This window comes from Crocodylus siamensis, chromosome 6 (assembly GCF_052110815.1).
Source record: "Crocodylus siamensis isolate JL-2025a chromosome 6, ASM5211081v1, whole genome shotgun sequence".
Taxonomy (NCBI): Eukaryota; Metazoa; Chordata; order Crocodylia; family Crocodylidae; genus Crocodylus; species Crocodylus siamensis.
The window spans coordinates 70,827,912-70,851,054 of NC_143400.1; the positions used below are offsets into that span (position 1 = coordinate 70,827,912).

The following is a 23,143-nucleotide window of genomic DNA, read 5'->3' on the forward strand; positions in this document are numbered from 1 at the left end:
AATTAGAATAGTTATTTCACTGAGTCTAAATTCATATTGCATCATAAAATGCTGGCATGTTTTTAGTTGCCAAAGAAAATTACAATTCTGTTCAGATAAACAGGCCTGGAATTAGATGCCTTGTGTGTATTTTTAGACTTGACTTGGCCTATCAGTTCAATCCAATGTAGCATTTTATACAGAATCATTTGTGTAAAGTATCTTAAACCATATTCTGGAGAGACTGGTCCTGATAGATGAGTCTGTAACGATTCTAAATGGAATGTACCAGTATATTGAATTCACCTGGGCACAGGTATCATAGGTGGAAGGCAAACATCAGAAAATACTGATGCTGCTATTATTTGGCCTTAAAAAATGTTCTCATGAAAATATTGGCTCTAAGTGTAGGTGGATAATGTATAGTAAAACCATATGCCCTGTCTCTCCATGAGATTTCTGACTGGCAGCATCTGAGGTTGAGTGTTAATATTTTATACCCAGCACTTATGAGCTGTTGAAGCCAGTGTTGAAACTTTCTGGGGCAGCCTGCAGGAGTGGGGGAGGGGAAACGGGGGAGCCGCAGTGGTGCAGAAGCACTTCACTTGTGCTGCTGTCCCCAGCTGACATGGGTTTGGGGCTCCCCGTGCACATTCCAGTTGCAGGGAGTGGCTGTGGGGTGCTGGGTTCAGCAGCATGCAGGTGCCTCCTTCCAGGGCCTGCTCGTTACCCACGCTTCCCCCGCAAGTGTTTCCTGCTGGCTGGGAGCAGATGCTGGAAACTGGAACCTGTGCACCACCACTGTTTATCCTTAGCTGACACAGGCATGGAGGAAACACAATGACTCCACAAAGGTGTATCAAATGCACTATGATCCAGGTCCAAAATACACTGTTTTTTCCCATGTCTATTTCCCCATGCCAAGAATAAAATTAAACATTGGAGAAATATTTGCCTCTTTTCCCATAGCTTTCCATGTCTTCAAAAAAACTGGTAATTACAGTTGGCGTGTGACATTCAGATGTAGGTGACTTTTGTATCCAAGCTTTTGGTGCCCTTAGTGTACAGTAAAGCTAGGGGGAGAATCCTGGCATCCTAGTGCCCAGTTTTTTGCCCAAGCAGTAGATGTTCCTTTCTGTCACTAAAGCCCAGACTGTTGCACAAAAAGGTGTATTTATTTGTTAAACTGAAGCTTTTTTCATTCTGATCAACCTGCACAAAACGTGTAATTTCAGGCCAGGTTCTTCCTGCTTCTGGGTTGTTGTGTGTGGTGCTTTAGTCTAGGTTTTGGTGGTGTCTTTCTGTAGAAACCTTACATACATATTCCTTAGTTTCCATAGTTCTAAGAGCTTCCTTTAAATCTTCCTTCTCCTGAAATTAAAAACACTCTAATAGAAATCATAATCCCATTCTTGTGCTTGACACACAATCTTTGTAGTAACTTGAGTCCATTGACCTCTTTGGAACAAATACTGACATCTTTATTATTCACACTCTGATTGTTTTACAGTAGATATTTTATATGGGATCATTTCCTTTGTGGGCTAGGAAACTCACTCAGTTTGCACTTGTTCTAGCCACCTGTCAGAGTTATGATTTATTTTTGCTTTGTTTGATAGCCTTGTTTTATCTTTCTGCGTCAAAGACATTCAGGAACTGACTGAACAAGCAAAAATCCCCAGCCACTCTTTCCTTCCACTGCAGTGAGTTGATTCTGCCAGTCATTTTAGGCTGGCAGCAGACAAGGACTTTGCTCTCTTCTGCATCTCTCAGCATGTTAATAAAGGCAAAGGATAACATCTGAATGAAAGGAGAAAAAGTAAGAGACCCTTAGTAATTTACAGAAGAGCAATGGCGGATTGAAGGACATGATCTCTAAGAGAGTTAAACCGAGCAGTTAAAGGCTCCCAAATTTATTTTTATGCTTCTGAAACTTCAGATTCCAAACTCAATCTGCATTTCTCCTCCCATCTTGGCTTTTTTTGGTGGAGTCATAATAGGCTGTGGGGGCCAGTTGCCAAAGTGCCTCTGGAAGGTAATGTAGCTTCATTCTTGTTTCCCAAGGAAGATGCCAGATCTTCTGTACGGAGTCTTGCATTCTCTCTTGAGCTGTTTCATTCCTGCTGCCAATCTACTGGTAATTGTGGTCGTCTACAAACTGATGAAGAAGAAGCAGGGTACAAACTACATCTTCATCCTCAACCTGGCTTTTGCAGACCTGCTGGTGGGCATAATGTGCATAGCAGAGGCACTGGATGATATGCTGGATGGAAACTTTGACAGGAACTTGTCTTTCTGTCTCTTGCGGATCTGCATGAGCCTGACACCTTGTATTGGCTCCATCCTCACTTTGCTCTTGATTTCCCTTGATAGATACCTGGCAGTAAAGCTGCCCCTTCATTACCCGGCCCTTTTGAACAAAATACCCATAGTCCTCTCACTCACTATTCTGTGGGCCATCTCTTTCTTGTTTGGCCATATGCCTTTGATTTTCCCCTCTCTGCAGAAAAGCAACTACACGGGGTACTGTGGGCTCCTGTATGCAGCCAAGAGTGAATACCTGTATGCGATCTGCTTCGGCATCTTCATCCCTGTCCTGCTGATCCTGATCTGCCTGCATGTCTCGGTGGGGAGGATTGCCTACTCACAGCACAAACGGATCTTGCGCAGCTGCTTGCAAGCAGAACCCCTCAGAACCCACCTCCGCCACTTCAAGGCACTGAGGACGGCTCTTATAGTGATCATCTGCTTCACACTCTCCTGGGGGCCTTACTACATGGTAGGCATTGTGCAAGCTATCTGTGAGTCCTGCAACCTGGCTGAGCTTCTGAAGGATATCTTATTTCTGCTGGGAGAACTCAATTCCCTTATCAACCCCATCATCTATGCACTGTATAGTAAAGATATAAGAAGCCATTTGGCCAAATTGATGAAATGCAAGAAGAAAGGGCAAGCAAATCCATTGGCTGTCATCCACTTTAATATCCAAGCCTCTGGTCGCTTAAACAATCAAGAGGGCCAGGGGTCTGGTTCATCAGGAGATCAAGCTTCTGATGTCACTTTCCCCAGCTGTTCTGGTAACTGCAAAATAGTCTTCTCAGTATCTTGATTCAAAGCAGGTGAGCAGCCCGCAGTCCAGCAATGAAAGGGATCATGGGATGGATACTTTTTGAGTACAATGAGTGACAAAGAAAAACAAAATTGAAAACCACTCCAGGTTAAAGTTGTTTTTTTTTTTTTGCCTTTCCATACATAAAATAAGACTGAGTTGTTTGGAAATGTGTGTGTTTGGGGAGCAGGGCAGCAGGCAAGGGGTGGTGTTAATCAATTTTGACAAAACAGGGGCTTGTTTTTAAAATCAGTCTGCTAGAAATAAAATGTTTTCCATGGATGGTGGGTTAAACCTTGAACTGCACTGAGCCACTGTATGTTCCCATTTGCACCAGAGCAACTCCTGTGATGTTATGTGTTCAACAGCAGTTACACATCGGATCATTTCCTGCACAGGCTTGCACTTACTTTAGACACCTGTCAAGGGTTATAATTTATCTTTGCTTTGTTGGATGAAGCCCTCTCTTATCTTTCTGTGTCAGACACATCCAACAAGTGACTGAATCAGCTGCTTTCTGCCACTAAGTGAAAGTGAGATCAGAGCTGGGCTCTGTGTTTATCAATATATACTGTGCATTGGCTAAATGCTCTGCTGTGCTCCAAGTATGTTTCTTTTTCTGAACTTTCCAAGTGTAGTGGTTGTTGGAACACTTTTGCTACCCTTTTATCAAATGGCTGGTTGCTGACTTCCATGACTTGTCTGATTCCTTTTGTTTCCAGTGCATGGGTATCCAGACCATTAAAACCACCACAGCTGTCATTATTTAGCAACCATAGCAGTCTTAGTAGCAGGGAAGAGTATAAGATAGGTAAAGAAACTAACCTATTCCTAGCCATAACCCCTCTTAGGCAGGAGTTAGATGGTCATTGGAGGAACAGCATGGGAAAGCCTGTGCTACTGCTGCCTAGGTTATACCAGTCTAGTGTATAGAGCTTGGTTAAGGGACTGGAGTGGGAGATAGGAAACTTAAATACAGTTTCTGGCTCCAAAAGACAGAGAGAGAGAGAGAGAGAGAATGTGAGAAAATTAGTCTGTCTGTGCCTTTGTCTTTCAGCTACAAAACAGGGAGATTAATGATTCCCTTCTAAATGATGGTGATTGGGGTGGAGGGCACAGTGATGTGGGTGCACCCCCTTTTTGGATTGGACTGCACCATGGGGAACTTCTTAAAGTTCCTAAAGCAGGTAAAAATCCTTCCTCACTTTTCCTGCCTGCTCAGATGTCCTCTTATCACCTGCTTTTCTCTGCTATCCCAAGCCATTCCTGCTTGCTGCGTGGTGGCTGGGCTCAGCTGGGGAGGGCTGATAAATGGCAGCAGGGGTGCCTGTGCCTGCTGCAACTGGTGGGGGGTGGAACTACTTTGCTCTGTTGTCACTGTCCTCTCTCCAGCCCGGCCAAGCCCTTACTCAGCCTGGCTGGCTCTGAAGTGTCCTCACCCCACAACAGTAGAGAAAGCAGCAGTGGCAGGCAGGGAGAGGTGAAGAAGAGAGGAGGGGGCTGCCTCTGAGCAGGAGGGGGAAGGGAATTCCATTTGTTTTAGAGGTTTTTAAAAGTCCCCAGAGGCTCCCATGATGTGCTGGAGAGCCCCCAGACAGGGGCTGGGAGCAGAAGTAGAAGAAGCTGGGAGCAGGGGGTACACCCACCCCTGCAATGTAAGTTGCTGCTCCCGCACCCATTTGGGAAATCCTGGATCTGCCCATGGGAGCAAAGACAAATCTATAAATTCTTGTGAAGTCTCAGCTATTATCATGTCAGGGACTACGCTGTTATATGTGTAGATGAAAAAAAAAAAAGGCAGGTATCTGTCTTCCAGCTCCTTATTGCACTATAATTCTTACTCACTACAGCACATACTCACTCAGTACAATAAGCCCTGCTGAGAAAGTTTGTTACCTTCCATCTGTATTTGTGTTGACAAAACAACATCCTAACCATAAACTGGGCTGCCTATACAAATTATTCAAGTAGTTGTAACATTCCAGGCAGTACAACATGCATTTCAGTAGGAATGAAATATTTCTGAGCAAGAAAACTATAAAGGATTTTAAAAAAAATTTTAAAAAGCATTTAAAAATGAGCCCAAGTCATTATCTCTAAGTCTTTAACGCAATTAACATAAAACACTTTTAAGGAAGAACTGGATCCCTCATATTTAATGTAGGATGTGATGCAATGATTACTACCACAAACTATCTCACTTAAATTAATGGGATACTAATGATAGAAGGAACTGTACCTGGTGTGTGGGGGACAATTGCCTAGGTAGTTAAACAGAAGGTAAATGAGTTGGCCTTGAAAATTGAGCCTACTGTATAGAAGTTCTTCAGGCTAATTTTCATAGATCTACAGTATTCTTCAGAACAGTGAAATGAATGGTCACTGTGCAGCATACATTCTGCAGGTCAGACAGGTGCGTTTATTATAGCTCTTACTGAACTGTCTAGGTCCTCATTTGTGCCAGAATTCTTACACAGGTACATTAATTTTAAAGCCTGGGTTGCAAGGTATGAAGGTGGCTTGATTTTGTCCCATTGCTTGTTAGAAGGGAAGTTTAAACATCTCTGAAGTCTGTCAAACAGATGCTGAATCTTTATTTTGCAGGCAAACAGCAGTAGTTCTTCTTCACAGGGAAATTTTGGTGATGGAAGTTGACTACTCTGCCTTGCCTTAAAGGAAAGAAGGAGGACAGGCAAGGAGTTAACATAATTCCCAACTACATGCTTCTCTTTAATAGACTAATCAATAGTTCCTAGATGATCCTAGAAAATCACGCTTCAGCAGAGGCACCTGAAAACAAAACGTTCCAGCCAGTCAGCAAGTTTCCACCCAGTAATGGTGTTCTCCCAAACTTGTGGAGGGAAAGGCTCAAAGCATGTCAAGCATGCTGAGCTCTTGCTCGCTGCAGGCAACTTTTCTTACACCTACAATGTATTTTATACTACCTGCAAGCAATGTGCACTGCCTAAAACTCTCTAATATTTTATTTCAGTCACAGACATCCCTTTGCCCACCCCTCTCCCGACTGCGACAGAGGTGCAGGCGTTCTGGGGCGAGCTGTACAGTGCTCTATTCTCCCCCATTCCATTCCCACTGCAGATGAGTCCTCTAAGAAGCACCAGTTATCTACAGGGGTAGTGTTTAGTGCTGCCATAGACCCAGCTGTGTGCTGGTGTTTTGTGGGAAGGCAGTGGGGTAGAGGAGGCACTTGAGGCCCATTTGAGAAATAGATCAGCAGAAGAGATGTTTTTGCACAAGAGAATGAAAATGATTTCCAACTGGGAACATTTCCCATAGCTCCTGCTGAGATCAGAGTCTTTATTTGGAATTATCAGTTAACAATCCTTTAATTATATTATGATGAATGATTGCTGTAAAAGCCAGATGAACTGGTGATTTGAAATGAATGAAGCATATGGAATTCAAGAATTCTGTCATATTTCAAAGTTCACAAATACAGTTTAATTGCTAGGTTCTTCTAAAGATTTGAGTTGTGTTGCCCTTTTCAGGTAAAATCCCTTTATTCACCTTCCTCCTCCCTTAAAACATGCTGAAGAGACTATCCAGTTCCTTCTAGTTGCTGTACTTCAATGTAGGAGGGATGCATATGTGTGTGAATAAATACCTGCACTTTTGTTCCCACGATGAATTTTGCTTGTTGCCCCATGGCCAGAAAAGAAATCATAATCTTGTCTTGTCCATATATCCTGACACCAAGATACTGGTTCAGGGATATAAAAATGGGTTTAAATGGAATTCGAGATTCAGAAGGTTTCAAATGGCTTGGCCAGGTCCACACCCTCACTCTGTTGCCAGCTTGATCTAAGTAATGTCCTTCCTCAATGTTAATGTTTATCCTAAGCAAGAAGGAAAAAACATCAATAAAACAAGACTGGTAAGTAACACACAATGCATCGGCCCTACTCCATGTACCTTGGATTTGAGTGATTCTGGAAGCAAAGGATCTGCTCGCATGAGCAGAAGCTCAGAGAATAAATAACAAAGGGTCTACCCTACTGAAGTCAATGGGAGTCCTGCTCTTGTGGAGGAAGATGAAAAGTCTGCTCTATGGGCTCATCTCTGCAGGGTACTGCCAAGTGCTCAACTCCCATGGAAATTAAAAGCTGTTTAGAGCAAGTTGGCACCTTGCAGGGTTAAGCCCTAAATACCTAAAAGTAGAAAATCGGGAGACTTTGGCTGCATCAAGTGTTTTCTTCCCTTTACTTCATTACAGCTTAAAGGTCTTTGCAGATCTGACAGTGCCACTATTTTAGGCAAATGTCTTGATTCTTGGGGCAGACCGGAAGGAGTTGAATTTGGTATTAATTTCTCCCTTAAATTGTCTCTCTCCATGGCCTCCCCCACCTCAGACAAGAGAAGCCAGTGGACAAGGGAGGGCCTGGGCTGAACAACCCTCAGCTCTGAAAGAGTGTAAATGTCGGTGGTCTGTTCATCTTCTTACTTTCCTGCCGCTGCAAGGGTAATTCTAGTTTCACCCCTGATTTGGCAGGCTGCACAGATCACGCAACGATGGGCTCTGTGCCTGTGAGAGTCTTCATCTGCACTAAACTTCAAGCAGGATAGTGCTTAAAGTTTATTCAACTCAATTACTATTAATGGGGTGTGTGTGTGTGCATGATTAACTTTAACACACAAGTCTTTGAAAGACTGTGGTCTAAGAATGTAAATAAAACTGTGGTGAGAAATGCCTGAGCTAAGTTGGCCTTCTTATCTGTCTGTCTATCTATCTATCTGTCTGTCTATCTATCAGTACTATTAAAACCTCATCCTGATCCACGCAGTACCAAAATTCTGGCAGGTGCCAATCGGCAAAAATAAATGACTGAGTGCACCTGAACGTACCATATAGTCCCATTGGGATGATAGCAAGTGCTTTTACCACTGGACTCAAACACTGCTTGGACTGCTGCATTATTTGGCTTGTCTTCTTGTACTATGCAAATCAAACCTCCTTTCTTGTTCACAACGATCACCGCCAGATTTCCAGATGGATAGCTCCATTTGGATAAGGAACTCAGTCTGTGGTGGGCGAGCAGTCTGTAGTGGTATTACATAGCATTAAATATTTCAGAATGTTGTTTTCACAGCACTCCAAGTGACATTTCCTTGATTACTGTTTTCATGCCAGTCACTAATATTTTAATTGGGGGAATCTCTTTCTTTTTACTATAGTGTGCGTCAAGCCCTGCATACAAGTTATCTGCAGCCTACTAGGCAGGGTGGAAGGTTCTACTGATGTGTTTATCATTTAAATATATATGGTTTCCCATTAAAAATATACCTGGTGTTATAGTGAATGCAAAGCAGAGGAGGCAACTCATGTGATTAGAATGGTAGCAGAAAAAACCCTGGAGGGAGAACTGTGCTGGGGTCATTCATTTTCAGGGAAATCTTACAACATCCCAAAACCAAAGAGATCCACAACCTTTGCTCCTCATACTTGGTGTCATGTGAAAAACAAAACATCTGCTCAACAGGAATAGCATTATGGGGTTGAATTAACATGCCTCATGCACATTTATGGCACCATGTAATTTGGCATTAGTAGTAGTACTATTTATTACTACCACTACTACTAAATGTTGCCCTGAGGATAGAGGGGTCTGGGTGGAGAATGCCAGCATAGGAAGGAGACCTCTGTTAACTTTGATGACAGAATGTTAATATCTCTTCTCATGTGAAATTGAGGTAGAAAGATGGGACTGCAAGGAAACATCACATGAAGGAACTTAATGCATTCTACCCATATACTTTGAAGACTATGGAGAGGTGATTATAGTTCTGCTGGCTTTAAGCAATTCTTGATTGTGGCTTGTTTATTGGCTGTCATAGCTCTTTCTTGCTTTTTGTTGCAAAAGGTTAATCTTAGATTTACCATTCCAACTCATTGTTAAAAACCTATACTTTTAAAATGTGACCAAAGTAAATTAGTCTTGTGAAGGATACAATAATTGGGATGTCCCGTCTGGAAATAAGGTAAGAAATTTTCCTCCATGCCTGTAATACTTTTCCAGGAACTGGTTCTTCATTAACTGTGGAAAATTAAAAGGAATTTTTTTTAAAAAAAAGCTGAAACTGTCACAAGCATCATTGTTAATTGAACAATCTCTCAGCCTTTGTATAATATCTGTCTTTTATCTTTTGCATACGTGGGTTCTTTATTGAAGTGCAGAGGTATAACAGCATCTCTGCACCTGGGGTAGCACTGGTAGCTGGTGATGACAACACTGTGGCTGGTTGGCACCTACAGCTTCTATTTTTGCCCCCACTCCCTCCAGGTGGGTGCCTTGGGCTGTTGCCCTAATTACTACCCCTTCCCCCTTCTGCTGATGCAGCAAAGCCTGGGCCTGGACATTTAAGTTCTTCATTTGGTAGTTATAATACTGTACTGTAGCTTTGTTTTCTCTCCCCTGCCATGTATTACTTGTTTTGGTCTGTGCCCCAAAGATGCTCCAGTCTAGGCTTCTATCATTCCCATGGAATTATGGAGCATACTGCTAAAGTAGACAGGCATGGAGAGGTTTGCAACACAAAGCTTCCAGGCCTACTGCCAGTGTTTTATCCACTACTGTGTTTAACCAGTTATTTATCACTGCTAATTTCATTCCTCAACAAAAGTTTGCCTGAAGGAGGAACACAGCACAAAAGCTGATATAAAGAACAAACAGAAAGAGGCCAGAAGAAAAGGAAACTAGCTAGATTCTGCCTGCCAGGACATGCTTAAGTCTCTAAACTTTCAGTGGTTTCTGGCAGAGAAGCAAATGGAGAAGGCTCCTTGAAAGGCCAATGTCCTTGTGCTAAAGGGGGATCAGAATAACACAAGCTGATGGAGTAGCAGTCAAATGGGGAAAGGTAGCTAACCACCATACATCGTAGTGTTGTGAATCCTTGGCCTGCTTCATGCACGGGGTGAAATTCATCCCTATGCAGAGGACCAGGAAAGCACATTGTGCAACATGTAAGTCCAATCAAAGCACTTCCTCAAGGTCTCAGCAGAACAGCCACTTGTCCTCCACAAAGAGGGGACTGCACTGTGCAAATGTCAGACCACAGAAGGGGATCTCTTGCAGTGAAACTTCAGGAGCTCTTTACCTTTCCACCCACTATGGTAAAGTCACAGCATGTAATACTGTAGTTAATATCCTCTCCCTCTTCTTTTTCAATTGTCTCATCAGATGGCAGAGTATAAGTTCCTGACCAGGGTGGCTCACGGGAAAGCTGGTAGGAAATGGTATTAAGTTGTTTTGAATCTGAGAAGTAAGCATAGGAGTTATACATTACAGGTGGGGCTGGTAATGTTGTCTATGATGAGGCTTTACAACAGTTCCAATTATAAGACTCTCTTTACAGTTGATTATAATTGTGGAAAACGGTTCAGTCTTGCCAGGTGTCAGATACAGGCTGATGTTTTCGTTTCTTGAAAAGTGTAGCCAAATTGGTGTAACCATTTCAGACAGCAAGACCAGGAAAATGCATAATTTAGCTTTTCTTAAATACAGGCAGTCCTCGACTTACAGCGTTTCAAGTTACAACATTTCACACTTACACCATTTATAAATTGACACCCTATTTCAACTTCTTGACATCAGTTTTGACTTTACAATGCTTGATCCAATGTGATGCCACGCCAGCGAACAAGTTTGCTGTGTCATCCATCTTCCTGGAGAACGTCTGTCTAAACTTCCTTGGACACTTTCTTTAAGAAAGCAGACAAGACTCCAGAAAAACCTGCAGCCAAGACGCCTGAGAAGACTCCAGCCAAGAACCCTTCAAAAAGTCCAGCAAAGTCACCTCAAAGAAGTCCTTCCAAATCAATATGATTGCTTTTTACAATATAAATACATTAATGTAGCTATATTACTCACCTATAATTGATCGAGTACATAATTCTTGGGTATTTTTGGTGAAAATAGGGTATCAGGCCTTGGTTCAGCAACAAATCCCCCATTTATTACATTGTTTCTTATGATAAAATTGGTTCTGAGTTGCAACATTTCGACTTAAGACGCGGTTTTCAGGAACCAATTGTGGCGTAAGTCTGAGGATTGCCTTTACTTCTGGTGATTATTTGCTTTGTAAGGTCCATAGTTTGGAGCATGGAACTGAAACATGAGCATCCTGAAAAGAATCAGGTCCGAGGTCTCATAGTGGGTACACAAAATTAGTGGATACTGTTGATCTAATTATCTGTGTCTGGATTCCCCATCGGGAAAACGGCAATAATACCACCCCTTGTCCCACAGGGAAATTAATTCCTTTGTGTAAGGTACACAAATAGTGGACATCATAAGAACAAAAATGAGGAAAATTAATAATTTTATGTTCAAAACAGTGCCTGGAGAGCATGCAGGAAATAAGGCCTGAGACCACACCTGGAACAATGAGGAGAGAATAAACTATCGAAGAACTGTTCATTAACTGAGCAGTGTGCATGCAATGCCTAAATAAGCCAGAGTTCCTATGTTAAAATAGGATGTGATAAGGTGACTAGATTCTCATCTTGTACATAAGAAAGACCAAATTAAGGTCAGCAGATGCAGGTATTTGCATAAACTTTTTGGCTTACTTCGAGGATATGAAACTGGACATTTAACAGTAGGTGAAGCAGGAACTTGCATGACCAAGCCATATTGTAATGGAGATACAAGTATGTCGAATTAATCCTTTATAACTGATTAGTCTTGTAGAGGGCTAGAATTTAACTGGTTATTCACCTTCAGCCTGGATGAGCAAGAGACAGGCAAGTTAATTTTGGCATTTTCTAACTTTCAAGAAAAAATAAATTTTATAAAGTGAATGATGTTCTTTTAATATATTTGTGTGTGGTGTGTGTGTGTAATTTATGCCTGAACTCTTCAATATACAATGGCTGATGTCAGAGCAAGGGAAGGCTCTCTATTTAACCCAAACACCATACTATTTAATATTTAAGGTTGGTGCCACACCACATGTCACATTTTTCCAGGGGTGCCACAGTGGCTCTAACTAATTAGTTACATTGAAATCTACACACGCATTTAGAAGCAAAGTTGTGACAGTGTCAAAATAGCCATTTGGATTAATTCTAACAGTTAAATAATCCTACTTACATTCAATGAAACTGGTCTGCTCTGCTGTCACATAGGCCAACTGTTTTACCATTTGTCTCTCCTGTTGCCTATTAAGAGGAAACAGACAAGTCACAAATTAAAAAAACCTTGATTAGAAAATGGAACGTAAATCTCTGATGTCTTTGTAAGAGAGATGGCCTGATTCTCCTCTCTCAATATTGCAAGCAGCTCCTTTTGGAGAAAATGGAATAATCCCAGCATAACATCTAAGCAAAAACAGAACTAGTTAGCTGTGTTAGTCTGAAGTCAGGCAGAAGGTAGGGTAGGATAGCACGTTAGAGACTAACTCACTTAGGCATAAGGTGACAGCCTACTTTATCAGATGTTGATGATATAAGCTGTTGCCCATTGAAACTTATGCATCTCTGAACAAGTTAATTTTTAAGGTGCTATCCTGTCTAGGCTCCTCTTCTAAACAAAAGAGAATTAGGCCCATGTATGGCTGCCAATAATGCAAAACTAAATGGGTCTGTGTTTTATTAGCCAAAACAAAAACTACAACAGATGCAAAATCTGGACCTTGTGCAAAATAAATGCAACTTCCTGCAAGGTTCAGTACCCGAAATAGATGGATAAAGCATACAGGCAAGTGGGTCTGAGATATGGTAATTTCCTCTTCTGTCTATAAGGATGTTTACAGTAGTGATAAACGTGGTAATGAACAGCTGGAAAACAAGGTGGGGATTCCTCAAACAACTGAGCCAGAAGGTTCGTGCTTTGTTTTTGCTGCCTAGCTATGAAGTCTCGTGAGTTCTGACTTAAAAAGATGAAGTACTGGAGTTTATTTCTTTGTGGAGGCTTCCACCTTACCACGAGTTGTTTTGGCAACCTGAAAGCCCCTTTATCAGTGCAATGTTGTTTGAAATAGCTAGGGCAATGGACATGTTGGATTCCAGGGTGAGAGGACTAGTGTGTACCTGGGTTATTCAGATTTGTTGTAAAATAAAACACCAAACTTTTTCTTGCATAACTCTGGGTATGTTATGCTGGCCAGGACTATTTATAACATCTGTCCAGACAGAAGAGACTTTCCTAATAGCCAGTGCATGGAAAAGGCATGGCAATAGTGGGTTAGGAACAAACAAAAAGCCTAATACAGGAATATTCTTGGATAACGTCCCATGAATTTGATGGAATGCCTTAACAGACGGCAAAATTTAAAATTTTATAAAGAACGTAATGGTACTTAAAGCACCAAACTGTTTGACTCCTTTTCTGAGTGTTGGGGGACAGTAACACTAAAAGAAAATGCTACAGTGCTGGGGGTAACTTAAATCTGCATAAGTTTTTGTCTTCCTTTGAGTATAGAAACTGGAGATTCCCTGGCAGTCTGAGAAGGACAAAGAATGACCAGGCAGTAGGAAAATGGGGATACCAGCTTAACTAGCTAATATTATTTTTATAATTGATCAATCATAAAGAAGACTAAAATTTGTTTAGCCTTTAACATAGATAGGCAGAAGTCTCAACCAAGGCCCTAAGAGTTAGGCCTGTATACCTAAATTATTGGCATTAGGCAATTTCTGCCTCTCTGGCATCTCCATCTTTGTTTTTTTTTCTTTTCTTTTTAAGGAAGGAGAAATTTTTTTATAGTTACTGACTCATTTGATGCTATTGCTCTTTTAGGTACTGAGAGAACCTAGAAAGAACAGATAAATTATTTGCTGGGTTTTTTTTACATAAGCAGCCTGTTGTCTCATATATTAGAATAATTTGTTGACTCTGTGATGAATTTTTGCTGGTAAGAGCATAATTTGCGGCTAAAATGATGTAATATACATTTAAAAATAGAATCCCCCTCCTCCAAACCAACCTATATAAGAAGCAGTGCTGTGGGTCCTGCACAGCAGGGGTGGTTGATTTTTACAGTGCTTCTCCCCCCCACCCCCAATACTAAGGACCTAAGCTTTTGGACTGCTGAACATTCACAATTCCAGCAAGCCAGAGGCTTGGGAATGCTCAGCACCTCTGAACTGGACTCAAGGTCCTTCAGTTTGGACACCCAAACAAGGAAAGACCCCAAATCAGCATCTAACCATCAATGTTAGCTCAAGTGGTTCAGATAAAACATAGGGGTGCTTGTATATGTGATGCCATTACCATGTATGTGCACATGACAAAAATGTTACTTTGTGTGGCTTAATGTTGTCACGCTGTACATTAGGGCTGTGTGAAACAGCACTGTTCCATTTTGACTTCCATTTCAAGGTTTCAATAGAACAGCATTTTTGTTTTGAATTTTGTTTTGATTCAAAACAGCTGTTCCTTTTTGTTTCGTCGAAACAGTGATGCTGTTTCGACATTTTGCCCATACCCTATAATGGGGAAACTTGAAACAGCCTCTCTCATCCAGCAGGCAGATTGGGAGCCCAACCCCGGCAGGGCTGCAGGGGCTGTGCCAGTCCTCCCAGGGTTGCGGGCCCCTGATCTGCCTGCCAGATGAGGGAGGGATGCTGCTTAGGACCAGGAAGCTGGGGAAGGGAACTGAGCCCCATCACTCAGTTCCCCTCCCCAGCAGTGGGATTGATCAGGGAAGGGAACTGGGGCTGAGCTGAGCGCTACCATCAGGCTGGGGAAAGGAACTTAGCCTAGATGAGCTGTTTCCCACCCCAGCGCGATGACTGTTTCCCCAGCCCAATCATCACGCTGGGGAGGGGAACTTTAAATGATCTGGCATTGTTGCAAACTAAACTACATCCTAATGTGTTGCACCTATTAGTCAGCTTGCCCTCCGGCAGTGGGAATGGCAGGCAGGCTCTGCAGAAAAAAAGATCAAGGCCCTTATCGCTTTTGCCTTCAGCAAGGCCTCTTGCCATAACAGTGAAGGAAATCCCTAAATTGAAAAGGTGGGTTTCAATTAAAAACCCACTATTTCAATTTAGGGGGCACAATGTAACCCTAAGGACTAAACATCCCTAATGTGTACAAGTGCCAGACACTGCTTCCAGTCACTCAGCTGTGTTGTGAGTCTGCCTCCACCCTTCTTCAGAAATGACTGAAGCCAGAAAGAGAACCAGTATCTGCAAGAAACAGTGCAGAGACCAGGCCCTCTCTGGGCTTTTCTTTTGATGAGATATCAGCGCACACAGCTCCTGCCCACTGTAGATCTTCTCTTCTTCCATGCCTGTGTGCTGTATTCATATTTTCCTTCTATTTCTTTCCCAGGCTGGAAAGTTATTCCTGAAAAGACCTGAATCAAAAGTTCATTATATTAGCCAGCAAATGGTACCTTAAATATGCTTTCTCCCGTGCTCGCTGCCTTTCAGTTTCATTACCATGTGCTTCATGAGGGTCAATGGAGATTGACTCATTCTTAGATTTTTCATAAAGCTGGCTTTCATTAACAATGTACTTGTAGAGATCTCGGCTGTTCTCACAACAAAAGTTCTGGGAAGCAAAGCAGTAATGTTACACCACAGTGAAGTTCCAGCTCCATAGTGGAGCTCTGCTAACACTTTCTAATAGCTTACCATTTGGTAATCTTTTGAGAAGGGGTCAGTATATTCATAGGAAGGGAATACCTTCAGTGGGCTGCCACAGTACTCGCATACTGGAACACATTCTTCTTCTATCTACAGTGTTGCAAGGTGGGGGGAAGAAAATGAATATATGTATGCTGATGCAATCTTTTTATCATCCTCTTGTTATCTTAGAAACAGAAGACACTGCTCAAAACTCTGTTTACAGTATAAAAATATAGTTAAAGCAAAAGGTCTTAAATGTATTTTTAATGCACCTCCGCTATGCATCACCAAATTCTCATCACCAAATTCTCACCATGTCGCACAAAAGTGGACTTCATCATGTCTTACAATACTTGCCCATGCTCAGCACAGAGAATATTTCCAATGAGTAGATAGGGGTTGCAGTACAAAGAAAAGTTTGCTACAATAAATACAAAATCTGGGATCTTGTTATTCATGCCTGAGAGTATTTTCTTTTCTAATTGGCAAAAGCTAATATGATTATTGAACAAAGTGGTTGCATATTATAGCACTGCTTCAACTCCCTGAACAATCCTACATCAGAACTGCTGTGCTAATATCTCTTAAGGAGAGGTGGGATATTCTGAAAGTTTATCTATCTGCTTCTGTATCTATCTCCCTTCAAAATGTATATAGAATTAAATATATTTTAATTACAAGACTGTACACTTCACAAGCTTATGCATTTGTTAAGCTATTTCTCATCGATATTCATTCTAAAAAGCACAGTTTGATGGGGCTATCTGGGGAAAAAAACGCTATTACTTAAGAGTAGGGGTATAAGGACTCATATAAGATATATAAGATTCCTTATTGTATCTATTTAATGTCCTGCTTGAACAGCTTGGTCTGTTCAATAATGGAAGTGAGTGTGAAGGAAAACATGGGGAGTAGCCTCAAGGCTGGAGTTCCTTCACAAAATCTGCAATGCTTACTCCTTCCCTTGCCTACAATTTGTATGAATTTTGGTTCTTGTTCAACTTCCTAGGTTTGCTTTGGGCCTCAAGTTTGCTGGTAGAGATATGCTGGCCAGTCTCTTGACTAGAGAGGAAGCTAGTATCAGCAAGATAATGCGTTTGCCAACATAAAACCAGGTCCACAAACAGAATAATGGCTAAAAAGTTTTGGCTGATAAACTGCACCTAACTTGTAGCTTTTGCCAGCCTCATTATTTTGGTTAGGGGAGAGGAAAAACAGTCCACAGATTTCATAGACATTAGGGGCTGGAAGGGACCTCATGAGATCATTGGGTCCAGCCTCCCCGCCATAGGTGGGAAGTTAGCTGGGATCAAGTGACTCCAGCAAGAAATATATCTACCCATTTTTTGAAACAGTCCAGAGTATATGCTTGCACCACCTATGGGAGGGAATTTGTTCCAGTTCCTGGACACGTACAGCGTAAAGAACTTTTTTCTTATGTCTAGTCTAAATTGGCCTTCCTGGAGTATTTGGCCATTAGACCTTGTTATCCTTTGGGGAGCTCTGGTGAGCAGCTGTTCTCCCAGGTTCTCTTATATAATTGGAGGCTGCCACCAAGTCCCCCCGAGTCTCCTCTTCTCCAGATTGAAGAGTCCCAAGTCTCTCAGCCTCTCCTCATACGGCCTTTCCTCCAGGCTTTGGATCATGCAGGTGGCTCTCCTTTGGACTCTCTCAAGCTTCTCCACAAAAAGAAACTTCTGCCAAACTGGTGGAACAGGGGCCCAAGCAGTGCCACAGGGTTTGTTACAGGGAAAAGTATTACTGAGACCCCCCTCCCCCTCCAGGTAACTGTACTACAGTAATAAAGAAAGAGCATATAGGCAGTGCACTGGAAGCATGCTGATTAGAAAACTAAGGAGAAACCCCTGTGTGGTGTTGGGGAAATCATATCACTGTAAGGGGTAGGTTTTAGGGAAATATAAGTCCAGCTTCTAGGTCAGAATAGGTGGTTTGGCCCTGACCTTAGCAGGGACAAGGGTGCCTAGGAATCCAGGCAGCTAGAGGATGAAGCGGAGGGAAGTCCAGGTACCTGGGAAAGCTGGAGGGAGTACTAGCTAATAGTGGGGCAAGAGTTTGCAGGGTTTTATTTCTTGTGAGTCTGTTAAACCTCCTTGAGGCTTGGGAGTGGTTAAGGAGTGGCTGGATGCTATGAAAGGGTACACTGGGGGGGATGCAATGGATAAATGTGGTTTGTAGAGGCTGGTAGGTCTGTAAAGCTAAGGTGGATGCTAGGGAAGTTGCAAGTGTTGTAGATAGCAGGCATAGGACCTGAGCCTGGTCTCTGGAGAGCAGTGAGAGGAGCACAGAGTGGCAGGGGCAGTGTCAAGTGAGGCAAGGCCTAGAGCCCAGAGTTAAACAGTTCAGTTTTGCTAGTAAGAGAAGAAGCCCTGCTTGAGTCATGGAGCCAAGCCTGATGATGAGTAGTGTCAGGTGATGTACCCAAAGCTCATGTTGGTCTCCCTAATTGTATAAACATTTAACCATCAAGTTGTGGCAAGTGAGACAGCAGGCTGATACCCTTTGAGATCACAGTGGGGCAAACAAGATGGGTGAGGCTGTTAGTGGTTGCTACAGTCATCTATGATGGGAGGCCCTGTCACACTCAGTAGTTGTGTATGAGGATAGTTCCCAAAGTTTTTAAGAACAAGTGAGACAAATACTTGGCTAAGATGATTTAGATGGGGATGATTCTGCCTCAAGCAGGGGATTGAACTAAATGACCACTTGAGGTCCCTTTTAGGTCATCTTTCCTATGATTCTATGAAAATAAAATTGTATTACCTCCCTTTTAGTGACATAATCAGACATTGTCCTAGAAACATGCCATCAGCATGGGATACTATGGATGACTTGTATAGTATGAGACATATTTTTGTATACAGATTACACATTTCAATAGCCTGACAAATAAAACCTGTCACTGCTACTGAATTCCCTGTGGCACATTTGGATAGCATCATCTTCCACAGCTTTTATGGAAGCTTTTTCAGCTGTCTCCCTTCCCTCCACTCCAGCAGTTCATAGGAATTAATGTAAATCATGTAACAGACAGGAAAGTCACCTCTATCTGCATGTTCTCTCTTGATGATTCTGGCTTATATGCTAGAAGAGCTGGTAGCCCAATGCAGGGGAGTGTCCACAGAGATTCCTCAAACAGCTTTACAAAGTCTTCATTAAACTTAGATGAGAAAAGAAATACAGTAAAAGGTCAGATCATTGTTCAGAGGGAAAAATGGTTAAGAATAAACTGAATTACAGTAACAAGTAGGTGTGCCATACCTCTGTGTCACACAAAATACCTATGCTGGCAAGTTCCTGTGACAGGGCTACCAGCATATCTAAATAGTAAGAGTGAGAATTAAAATATTACATTTCAAAGAAAGCATGACTTTCTGCAATCCTGGGTAACCAGTCTTCCTTGTTTTTTTTCAATACACCTCCCCTTCCCACTCAAAATGCACACCAAGGGCTGAGAACTTTCTGAAGCTTTTCGGCAGAGATCTAAACCAGGAATAGGGTGGCCGTCCTCATTTTCTGATGGGAACCACGGATACTGTCATGCTGAAGCACTGCATTTAAGAACAGGCTTAACTTTACGCAATGGAAATGTTCTGTGCTTAAAGTTAAGCAAGGTTAAAGTGATATAGTATCTAAAGCAGCCCTAGACTCTGTTGGCTTGTGAAGCAAGATACTGGGAGTTTGGGATATCCTGTGGCACCTTCTAGTCCACTCCCTGTCAGTACAAGGCAGCTCTCTTTAGTCAGTTTATATGTACATGTGCCATAGGATGGGATTTCTACCACTTTGCTCAGACAGCTGTTCTTCAGACCAATATGTTTGGTTAGCAGGAAGCTTTCTCTGACTTCCAGCTAAATTGTATCTCATTGCTAATGTAATTTATCTTCCAATTCATCCTTTGTTTTCTTCCCATGCTTATTATCCTCATCTAGCTGTTGGCTATAAGCCAGATAAATATCTGCTTCTTTTAATCTTGTGCTTCAGCTTCTCTAACCAACACCTAACTGTTTTAATAGTTTTTTACCACACTCCTTTCTGGTTATTGATATCCAGTGGCTATGGGCCAATTTTTCCAGAATTGACTGCGACCCCCTAGTAGAGAAAGTGAAAACAAGTTACCAGTTTTAGAAGTGGAGTCAACATGAGCACCAGTCGTCTTGAATTCTTTTGTCTTTCTCTGGCCTGAAATTAGAATATGTGTTTAACATTAACAGTGACCAACATGGGGATAATGCATTTGATTACCTCAAACAAAAGAGCCCCAGAGAATGCTTGGTTTGAGGAGAAGCAACTTTAGGTAGGCCAATGCAGTCAGCAGGGCCCTACAACATGGCTAGCAGACTCTCTACAACAGTAGTGTGGTGTTTTATTGGATACAGTGCAGCGTAGAGACTTCTGAGTTAGAATGAGGTTCACTAGCTGGGACACCAGCAGTAATCTAGCTCTGGCAGGATAGCTCTTAGCAGGGGCTAACACCCAAACTAGGTGTCTACCTAACTGCTTGGGCAGATTTTGCAGGTAGTGCTGTGTTCTGAGCTGCTGCATTATGCCTGCTAAGGCCCAAGCATGTTAGCTAAAAGCTTGTTCAGGGACCTCTAGACCACAGTGCAGCCACAGCAGTGTAGATATAGTAGTGTAGCCTCTAGTGAAGCTTCTGGCAATGCTCTTATTAGCTCTGGTATTCCTTTCCACAAAAGTATTTGTACTTAATTTCATGACCAAGTGCACCTGTTATGATTCAAAGCAGCACATTCGTGTCCCCTTAGGAAGATGGCTGATAGCTGGTATTATGGGGCCTAAGCTCCAATTCCTGTTAGCACCCTTTGGGTGCCTTGTGCTTCTTAGGACCTGTTGTAAGGGGCAGTACTTTCTGCACTGTCCTAACAAGGGCTGAAAAATGTGCCTAGTTCTTGCAACGAGAACACAAATGAGTGGGGTTGTACCAAAAAAAAGATGGGGCTAGGCTGTGTCTATGAATTGATCCCTTAAGGCAGTTCCATGCCTTTTGTCTGGTTGCTTAAGGAGTTAATAATTTGCATCACATGTTTGCATGACTTGATTGAGCAGGAGAAGGAAACATACAGTGTACTTGTAAGTCTATTTAGAGACTATGAAAGCATCTCCTACAGAAACACAATAAACAAGTATCTCTGTCATAGGCAGAGAACTCCCATACACACTGTATATTCATGTACCAGCTAAACGCTATCATGTGTTTGATCATTTAAACATGTGTTGGAAGTAGTGTGGTATAGTATTTACAGCAAAGAAGTCAAAACTCCTACGTACTGTTCTCAACTCTGCTAAGAACTGACTCACTGCAGGACCTCTGTGTTGAGTGTTAGCTGCATCAAGTTCATTGCTCTGCAATACAGGCAGTCCTCGACTTACAACGTTTCGAGTTATAACGTTTTGCACTTACAATGTTTATAAATTGACACCCTATTTCAGCTTTCTGACTTCAGTTTTGACTTTACAACATTTGATCTGAACCAGTGCCATGCCAGTGAACAAGTTCGCTGCATCGCCCATCTCCCTGGAGAACATCTGTTCAAACTTCCTTGGACACTTTCTTTAAGAAAGCAGACAAGACTCCAGAAAAACCTGCAGTCAAGACTCCTGAGAAGACTCCAGCCAAGAACCCTTCAAAAAGTCCAGCAAAGTCACCTCAAAGAAGTCCTTCCAAATCAGTATGATTGCTATTTACAATATAAATGCATTAGTGTAGCTATATTACTCACCTATAATTGATCGAGTACAAAATTCTTGGGTATTTTTGGTGAAAATAGGGTTCAGGAACCAATCCCCCATTTATAACATTGTTTCCTATGGGAAAATCAGTTCCGAGTTACAATGTTTCAACTTAAGACACGGTTTTCAGGAACCAATTGTGTTGTAAGTCCAAGGACTGTCTGTAGAATGACCTGCTAAAAGGCATCTTATAAATGTGCAACAGCTGTATTACGTGTTGTCTCTTCTATAGTAAGCAGCTAATATTCTAAGTAACAAAGCCATTTCTTACTTGGTTTTCTGTAGACATGTTCATAAAGCCAGCTAGTTTCTGTCTGCATTGACACTGAAATTCCTAAAGGCTTCTTATGAGCAGAGGCATCAACATAAGCAGACGTTTTTCTTTCACTTAAATTAAGACATAAAATTGCAAATTAATCATACACAGCTGCTGCAAAGAAGTTGCTTTTTATGAATCTATTCATGCAGGAGATTTTTTTTCCAAACCTGAGTGTTTGTTAAACAGCTGGAAATTAAGAGCAGTTATTCCTATGCCTTGTTTCTTATATATACATTTTTTACTGTCTCTAAGATATGGGGACTTAATTTCCACAGTCTGTCTGTGAAAGTTGCCAGTAATCTAGGCAATGAAATGCTTTTGGAAAGGGGCCTTGAAGGTTAAACTGTGAACAATGCAGATTGGATTCCCTCTCCAAGCATTGCAACCATTTTGTTCTTTATTAGTTCACTTCAGAAAGTTGGTGGAAAAGAAAGTAATGGACGCTAGATTTGTCCTATATGTCAAAGACTTAAAAATGTGTTTTCTTCCATAGTAAACACTGAGATGAAATGTGTAAGGGGTGGGAACCCAGAATTATTTGAGCCAGTATTGTTAGGTCCACTGTGAAGGCTGAAGTTCCAACATTTGACTTCTCTTACTGGGTTTGATCACAAAAATCCTGTTAAGCATCTGTTTGCTTTTTTTAATCAATCCTACCACACCAGGAGTAGGAACAAACTTACAAACAACAAAACAACAGAGGCAGACATGTGGAAGAAAATAAAACTAGGAAACCAAAATAAATGTTAAGCAAAATGTACTGTGAATAGCACTGAGTTCAATATCCATAAATCAGCTTGAGTATCCTCTTAGATCTCCAGTACCTTCCATCTGCAGTCTCTCTCAGCTATGCTGGTTGATCTAAAGTTGAAAACAACTGATAATTCCTTTCAGAGGCTTCTTTCTTCTGCAGTATCTGATAGGGCTGTGCAACGCTTTGGTAGCTGATTTGATTTGGAGGAGATTTGGCCCAATTCGGCGGCTGAATCTCTGAATTAAATCAGGAGACCCATTAAATGGTCCAAATCAGATTGGAAGCCTCTAAATCAATGTAGAGAGATTCGGAGATTTGGAAGGCTTGCAGCAAACAGATACTGGGAAGAGGGAGGAGAGGGGGGTAATCTTTCATATTCGGAAAGGCTGAGATGTGGGGAAGGACTGCTCTGATACTGATGACTGGGGCTGGCCAGTGATGGATCTTCCTCTGAGTTGCCTGCTGTTTTCATCCTGCTCTGCCTTAACATACACAAGTGATACAAGTTTTGCTTTCAACAGTTTGAGGTGCACTTTTACAGAAACCCCTGCACCTATCTCCTTGAAACTTTGCAGACTTCATGACCTCAGAAGGGGGCTACCATACCTATTGTTTTCA

At 41.9% G+C, this 23,143-nt stretch overlaps 2 protein-coding genes across 5 annotated transcripts in view; one reads left to right on the forward strand and one right to left on the reverse strand.

Moving 5' to 3' along the window:
- Positions 1-1,541: 1,541 nt before the first annotated feature.
- Positions 1,542-3,119, forward strand: GPR119 (G protein-coupled receptor 119). The gene has a single exon (XM_090050474.1). It carries the CDS (start codon positions 2,048-2,050, stop codon positions 3,086-3,088), a length of 1,041 nt encoding a protein of 346 aa, XP_089906600.1. The 5' UTR covers positions 1,542-2,047; the 3' UTR covers positions 3,089-3,119.
- A 2,202-nt stretch (positions 3,120-5,321) lies between these two features.
- The window catches only part of ERICH6 (glutamate rich 6), a 29,115-nt gene continuing 11,293 nt past the window's right edge, over positions 5,322-23,143 (reverse strand). For 2 of the 4 annotated variants that reach the window (XM_090050473.1, XM_090050472.1), the window contains 12 exons: positions 21,724-21,839; positions 19,821-19,883; positions 18,963-19,021; positions 18,745-18,861; positions 15,690-15,791; positions 15,449-15,606; positions 12,199-12,266; positions 10,202-10,359; positions 9,056-9,141; positions 7,952-8,104; positions 6,714-6,945; positions 5,344-5,757 (listed from right to left, as the gene is read on the reverse strand). In XM_090050473.1, the coding sequence (XP_089906599.1) occupies positions 5,494-5,757; positions 6,714-6,945; positions 7,952-8,104; positions 9,056-9,141; positions 10,202-10,359; positions 12,199-12,266; positions 15,449-15,606; positions 15,690-15,791; positions 18,745-18,861; positions 18,963-19,021; positions 19,821-19,883; positions 21,724-21,839 (1,576 nt within the window). In that variant the 3' untranslated portion in view covers positions 5,344-5,493. Of the gene's footprint in view, positions 5,758-6,713; positions 6,946-7,951; positions 8,105-9,055; positions 9,142-10,201; positions 10,360-12,198; positions 12,267-15,448; positions 15,607-15,689; positions 15,792-18,744; positions 18,862-18,962; positions 19,022-19,820; positions 19,884-21,723; positions 21,840-23,143 lie in introns of all 4 variants that reach the window. The other 2 variants (XM_090050471.1, XM_090050470.1) reach the window with 2 other exon arrangements.

Bases quoted from the DNA above. Each gene is read 5' to 3' on its own strand.
- GPR119 (XM_090050474.1), top strand. From the start codon at position 2,048: ATGCCAGATCTTCTGTACGGAGTCTTGCATTCTCTCTTGAGCTGTTTC.